The 7514-nt window shown below is 36.2% G+C and overlaps 1 protein-coding gene across 2 annotated transcripts in view; it reads right to left on the reverse strand.

Annotated features, from left to right (window-relative positions):
• Window positions 1-1417: 1417 nt before the first annotated feature.
• The window catches only part of LOC132547023 (Bardet-Biedl syndrome 2 protein homolog), a 21126-nt gene continuing 15029 nt past the window's right edge, over window positions 1418-7514 (reverse strand). Inside the window, exons 19-23 of one of the 2 annotated variants that reach the window (XR_009554088.1) lie at window positions 4194-4331; window positions 3880-3992; window positions 3607-3755; window positions 2079-3111; window positions 1418-2004 (exon numbers count right to left, since the gene is read on the reverse strand). Coding sequence is in view for 1 of the 2 variants with exons in the window: in XM_060210758.1 (XP_060066741.1) it covers window positions 3011-3111; window positions 3607-3755; window positions 3880-3992; window positions 4194-4331 (501 nt within the window). In the remaining variant the exon portion in view is untranslated. Of the gene's footprint in view, window positions 3112-3606; window positions 3756-3879; window positions 3993-4193; window positions 4332-7514 lie in introns of both variants that reach the window. The other variant, XM_060210758.1, reaches the window with a different exon arrangement.

Consider the following 7514-nt stretch of genomic DNA (forward strand, 5'->3'; position numbering starts at 1 on the left):
AAAATCCCTGTACTGGAAAATAACTATAAGTGACTATAAGTAATATTTCAATGTGGGTATGAATCTCTCTCCGTGTTTATTCTCCACTACACACCCGTATATACACACCACGATCTTATACACAATCACTTCAGGTGATAGATATATCTAATCTTCTTCAGAAAGTAGAGGAAGTGAACCTAAAACCTATGGGCTTATCACAGAACAATGACATAACATTGATAGGCATTTCTGCTTCAATGTTATGGCGGGTAATTTACCAAAGACAGGATTATTGTCAGATACATACTCATAAATACTGTTGTTTGTGTTGAAACGAATTGATAAGTTGGGGATATAGGAATTTTATATAGGTATAGATATTTTAGTGTCAGTGGTTTTTTTTTTATCAGAATTTATCATCGGAAAGCAATTAATTAAAAGTGGGACGTCACACCTACCAAAACTTTCCCAGCATTATGACCACACACTTTATTAAACTTTACATTTTATCTACAATTGGCGAAACATAACATGAAAAACATAACAATCGCATACGGTTAGGTTAAAAGGTCCCCTTGTCCTATGGTATCATCAATACCTAATCTACGAAAAAAGATTCTATCCTATGTACGGGGCATAACAATAATCTTCCCACCACTGTATAATTACCGCCGCTGGTGATCAAAATATATACGCTTCCCTTCAGTTACATAGTGGACTATTCCAGGTGGCTAATTTGTGATCAGGCATGCAATTTCTAGGTGCGCAAATTACACAGGTTTTTTTCCAGGATTCAAAAAAAAAGTTCAGTCTGTGATAAGGCACGACAGAGAAATCAAGGACTTGTATAGTTACAAGGATACAAAATATACAACATTCTGTCAAGCTTATGTTTAACATCAAGATTTTACATATACAAAGGTCTTGTCAAAAGTTTCAGGAAAGGCTGATTCAAAAGAAATGGTCTGGATCTATTGATAGTATATACTCGAATTTGGGGGAATTTCAACAAGTAATGAAATTGATTTTAGACCTATGTAAGACAAAACATGTCTATTAAGGATCACATTTATGTATAGGATGCGGTGCTGTTGCTCATCTTTTTGGGTCTCCCCCCCCCCCCATTTTGTTCTCTCATGAACCTCTTGATCATACAATATTGACACTCTAGACATATAGCAATTAAAAATGATCAGTGGTGAACACAGGATTTTTAAAATGGGAGGGGAAGGGGAAAAATTACCTGAACTACTAAAGGTAAAGGCCACTTCAAAATGAACACGTGAAAATAATGATGAGTTGTATTCAACTTTCTTCTGCAACACTATCACTCTAAGGAATGCTATTTAGTCCAAGTGAACTTTTTAATATACAAATTGTGATGTAAACATCAAGAATCCATTAAATAACCAGACACAAGACAAGTTGTTGACATAAGAATTTTACTTCCTTGTATTATATTACAGTATCACAGTACAATATACACCGACAATTACGACAGTGTAATTACATCCATCAACAAGATAAATAAATCAGAAGAAACACCTTTTGTACTAAAGATTAGACCCTCCAATTATTGGATATCATCTTTAATTGTCCACCCCAAAACAAATTACTGACGGAATTGGCAAATGTTACTATTACCTTTCATGCATATCCACAAACATTGGGGCCTGACATTGTTCTCACTTTTGAAACACATCAGTTGACATTCATGTACCAAATTTCTTAGTGACTTTCTCTCACACAACAAGTAACATATATGAAATTAAACATTACAGTGCTTCAATATGAGCCATTATACTGTAGTACAGATAACTGGGTATACACACTTTCACTTCCATATATAGTCTGGTTTTAAGTCTGAACTACAGTCATAACTATCATACAAGGTCAATTTTTTCTTTTATCTTCTGGTCAGTCTGGTATCAGATATATCTTATGAACTTTCAAACAATGTAAATCACTCAAGAGAACTTAGATTCGGCTTAAGACTTTTGAAAATTTCTTTGAAAACACTACCTGATTCTGAGTCGAGCTCACATCAGCATCTGATACTGGTCCCTAAATATTGTACATTGTATAGGAAAAACTACCTGATTCTGAGTCAAGCTCACACACCAGCATCTGATACTGCATCTGATACTGGTCCCTAAATATTGTACATTGTAGGGAATCAGGATTCTGACATGAGTCGAGATCTTATCTCCTTACACACCAGTGTCTGATACTAGTTCCTACAAAATGTACATTCTCTGAATGGAAAACACTGATTATAGCATTGAACCCTCACCCCGTGCTTACCTACCACAGCTGTACATGAATACTGTTAAACCTTTTACATCTTGATTCATCAGTAAACATTGGCTGATGACTATTTCATGTACAAAAACAGTTTTGTATAAATTGTTTTTATCCTTTAAATGGGAAATACAAATGTTTGTGGGGATCAATTTTCATGGTTTAAAAAAAAAATTGTGGGCACTTGACTGCTTTGATATATGAAGCTAAATTAAGCTACTGAAACTTACTTTTTTTTTAAAGATTGTTAACTTATAAATTAATGAATTAAAATCCAAGCAAATGAATCCCTCACAAAAAGCAATGATTTTACAGTAATAACAAAGAACCAACTTACACTAATCAACACTACCATGAGATGGTGTACAAGTTGCTTTTTGGAGGGTTAAAGTTTTCAAAGTTTTACTAAAATCTTGAAACAAAACACATAAGTTTTGAAACAGACTATGGTTCCTTTATCAATTATATTTTCAAGATGTCTGTTTTATCATGGGATTTTATGCCATCCGTCAAAAATAGCGAAAATTAAAACCCTTTTCAGTACTTTATATACATTATATGTTTGTGTGAAAGGCAAAATTGCAATGTCTCTTACATATGTAGGCTTCACAGACATAGTTGGTTTCAAAGACCATAATCTGTGGTGATGATGTAATTCATCATGTCTTAATAAATTATGCACATATCAAAGGACGGAATGCAGTGTATTAAGTCTGTTCTACCACTATCATGATGCTCCCGTCTTGATGATTTTGAACAGTGAGCTGACGTTATTGCTTTTGATCGCTCCTCTGCAGGCATTTACAACCTGTGTCTTGTATCGCCCCACTGCAAATAAATGAAAACTGTGTGTCAGCTAAACATCACAAACGTAAAGGGACAAATTTATATCTAAAAACCAATATCACCATCAGTTTTAATAAAATCTCAAACTAGAGTGGTAGGAAGGGTAAAGCTTCTTTCATCTATAACGTCTTTCATCTGAGTCGACCAGCCTTCTGTATGACCTGGTGAGTACCTACCTCTGAGTCGTTCAGCCTTCTGTATGACCTGGTGAATACCTACCCCTGAGTCGTCCAGCCTTCTGTATGACCTGGTGAGTACCTACCTCTGAGTTGTCCAGCCTTCTGTATGACCTGGTGAGTACCTACCCCTGAGTCGTCCAGCCTTCTGTATGACCTGGTGAGTACCTACACCTGAGTCGTCCAGCCTTCTGTATGACCTGGTGAGTACCTACCCCTGAGTCGTCCAGCCTTCTGTATGACCTGGTGAATACCTACCCCTGAGTCGTCCAGCCTTCTGTATGACCTGGTGAGTACCTACCCCTGAGTCGTCCAGCCTTCTGTATGACCTGGTTGACCTGTTTGAGTGAAGCCAGAAGTTCCTGGTGATTCCCACATCGAATCTTGTAGCCATTGATGAGGTCTCGGTTCATATTGAACAATTCCATGTATCCCTTCCGCATATTCTTCCTGTTGATAACAACATAATTTCATGAAAAAAAAATGAAATTATTTTTTGATAGGTTCTTTTCTAAACATCAGGATAATTTTTTTGAATAATCATACAAAGTTATACTTAAATGTTTAGACTTACATGTCACCCATCAACCTGGCATCCTCTGCTCGTACCACCATGCTCCGGATAAGGTTGGAGTGGTCAGCCATCTCAGCGGTCAGTTTCTGCCTCACTACATTATACTCATCCACCTAATACATATATAATATACATGTATACAACATACACCAAAAGTGATGTATTAACTTTATAAGTGATATTGCTTCTTTATGAATCATAAAATACAAGATTACTGTGTTTGTTTATAGATAGAGCTCTTTGTAGTAACATTAAAATTTTCACAGAACTTGGATGAAAAATAAAGTTTTCAGCAAGGTGAAAGTAAAACATACCTTCAACAGAACCTCCTTCAGGTTTTCTATCTCAGCTGGGAAGTCGGCAGTCACCTGTAAGTCTTCCATATTTAGAAAGTTAGCCAAGTTCTGTATCACATCTCCAGCAGTGTCCATGTCATCTGTCAACAAGGTCACCTAGAAAGACGACAATTTGTTTCATTTAAAATTGATGTGAATTTTTTTTTATTAACATTCAGTTTTATCCCCATTCGTATGAGAATAACATAGAGATATTGGCCACACAAAATACGAGTTGGTGAATAATTTCTCTGCTTGCATGTCACAAAAGTATAAAAAGTCTGTGGTCTGTGCAAGAATAAAATATAAAGATACGAACACATTTGCATTTTAAACCCATATTAGGATTTCCTTATGTTTTGTTCTTTCACAGTTTAGGATTCATTGAGAAACACATTTAAAAGGCCTTTTGAAGCATTTGAAGGTCATGGTGACATAATCAAAATACTGAAGGTGATTTGGGGATTAATACATCATATCATCAACAGCTCAAAAGTACAAAGCTGAATAAAATATTGTTAGCAGCAGATTAAAAACAGCCACAACCAAGAGAAGCAGATTTTATGATTTTTATCATTCTTTGAAGCAGGTGTAATTATAACAAGAAATTCCACAGGGATCTTGGTGTCTAATGTTGTATGTTCTCTTCTTTTTCCTTCTTTCCAATCTATTCCAAAACAAATATGTAGGGACAGCTACATAAAATCAGGATATCTAAAAATGATGCTTAAGTACTTCTCAAGAAATAGCAACAACAAAGCCAAGGTGACTGACAGACACCCATTACATTTTTCCACGAGTCTAAATTTGATTGTCAAAATTCAAGATGGCCGTATCATGTCATCCATTTAGTTTTTCCAATCTATCCCATATTTAAATATTTATAACTATGACCCAGGTGTAACCTAAATATGAAATTTGACAATGTCCCATTGAGCAATAACAAGAATGTTTAGGGACAGACAGATGACAGACGGACCACAGATAACCACAGAAAACAAAGTGCATTCTTAACCGCCCACAACCTGATGACGTTGAGCTAATTAAAAAAGAGATGATTATACAGTGCTCCAGGTTAGTTACAGAGACACAAAGTAGTTTGGTTAAGGAGTCCTTGTCAAGCATAAAGCAAGCAGTTTGGTCAAGGAAGCTTGGTTAAGCAGACAGCAAGCAGTTTGGTCAAGGAGACTTGGTCAAGAACACGGACTCAGTTTGGTTAGGACCAAATGGTCAAGATGATGCCAAATCAGTTTAATCAAGGATACATTCAGTCACTTTGGTGACAGAGACAGTTAATTAGTTGGTGACAGAGACAGTTAATTAGTTGGTGACAGAGACAGTTAATTAGTTGGTGACAGAGACAGTTAATTAGTTGGTGACAGAGACAGTTAATTAGTTGGTGACAGAGACAGTTAATTAGTTGGTGACAGAGACAGTTAATTAGTTGGTGACAGAGACACTTAATTAGACACTTAATTAGTTGGTGACAGAGACAGTTAATTAGTTGGTGACAGAGACAGTTAATTAGTTGGTGACAGAGACAGTTAATTAGTTGGTGACAGAGACAGTTAATTAGTTGGTGACAGAGACAGTTAATTAGTTGGTGACAGAGACAGTTAATTAGTTGGTGACAGAGACAGTTAATTAGTTGGTGACAGAGACAGTTAATTAGTTGGTGACAGAGACAGTTAATTAGTTGGTGACAGAGACAGTTAATTAGTTGGTGACAGTTAATTAGTTGGTGACAGAGACAGTTAATTAGTTGGTGACAGACAGTTAATTAGTTGGTGACAGAGACAGTTAATTAGTTGGTGACAGAGACAGTTAATTAGTTGGTGACAGAGACAGTTAATTAGTTGGTGACAGAGACAGTTAATTAGTTGGTGACAGAGACAGTTAATTAGTTGGTGACAGAGACAGTTAATTAGTTGGTGACAGAGACAGTTAATTAGTTGGTGACAGAGACAGTTAATTAGTTGGTGACAGAGACAGTTAATTAGTTGGTGACAGAGACAGTTAATTAGTTGGTGACAGAGACAGTTAATTAGTTGGTGACAGAGACAGTTAATTAGTTGGTGACAGAGACAGTTAATTAGTTGGTGACAGAGACAGTTAATTAGTTGGTGACAGAGACAGTTAATTAGACAGTTAATTGGTGACAGAGACAGTTAATTAGTTGGTGACAGAGACAGTTAATTAGTTGGTGACAGAGACAGTTAATTAGTTGGTGACAGAGACAGTTAATTAGTTGGTGACAGAGACAGTTAATTAGTTGGTGACAGAGACAGAGTTAATTAGTTGGTGACAGAGACAGTTAATTAGTTGGTGACAGAGACAGTTAATTAGTTGGTGACAGAGACAGTTAATTAGTTGGTGACAGAGACAGTTAATTAGTTGGTGACAGAGACAGTTAATTAGTTGGTGACAGAGACAGTTAATTAGTTGGTGACAGAGACAGTTAATTAGTTGGTGACAGAGACAGTTAATTAGTTGGTCACAGGGACAGTTAATTAGTTGGTGACAGAGACAGTTAATTAGTTGGTGACAGAGACAGTTAATTAGTTTGTCACAGGGACAGTTAATTAGTTGGTGACAGAGACAGTTAATTAGTTGGTGACAGAGACAGTTAATTAGTTGGTGACAGAGACAGTTAATTAGTTGGTGACAGAGACAGTTAATTAGTTGGTGACAGAGACAGTTAATTAGTTGGTGACAGAGACAGTTAATTAGTTGGTGACAGAGACAGTTAATTAGTTGGTGACAGAGACAGTTAATTAGTTGGTGACAGAGACAGTTAATTAGTTGGTGACAGAGACAGTTAATTAGTTGGTGACAGAGACAGTTAATTAGTTGGTGACAGAGACAGTTAATTAGTTGGTGACAGAGACAGTTAATTAGTTGGTGACAGAGACAGTTAATTAGTTGGTGACAGAGACAGTTAATTAGTTGGTGACAGAGACAGTTAATTAGTTGGTGACAGAGACAGTTAATTAGTTGGTGACAGAGACAGTTAATTAGTTGGTGACAGAGACAGTTAATTAGTTGGTGAGACAGTTAATTAGTTGGTGACAGAGACAGTTAATTAGTTGGTGACAGAGACAGTTAATTAGTTGGTGACAGAGACAGTTAATTAGTTGGTGACAGAGACAGTTAATTAGTTGGTGACAGAGACAGTTAATTAGTTGGTGACAGAGACAGTTAATTAGTTGGTGACAGAGACAGTTAATTAGTTGGTGACAGAGACAGTTAATTAGTTTGTCACAGAGACAGTTAATTAGTTGGTGACAGAGACAGTTAATT

This window comes from Ylistrum balloti, unplaced genomic scaffold (assembly GCF_031769215.1).
Source record: "Ylistrum balloti isolate Yb309-2 unplaced genomic scaffold, AGI_CSIRO_Ybal_v1 Utg369928, whole genome shotgun sequence".
NCBI classification, from domain to species: domain Eukaryota; kingdom Metazoa; phylum Mollusca; class Bivalvia; order Pectinida; family Pectinidae; genus Ylistrum; species Ylistrum balloti.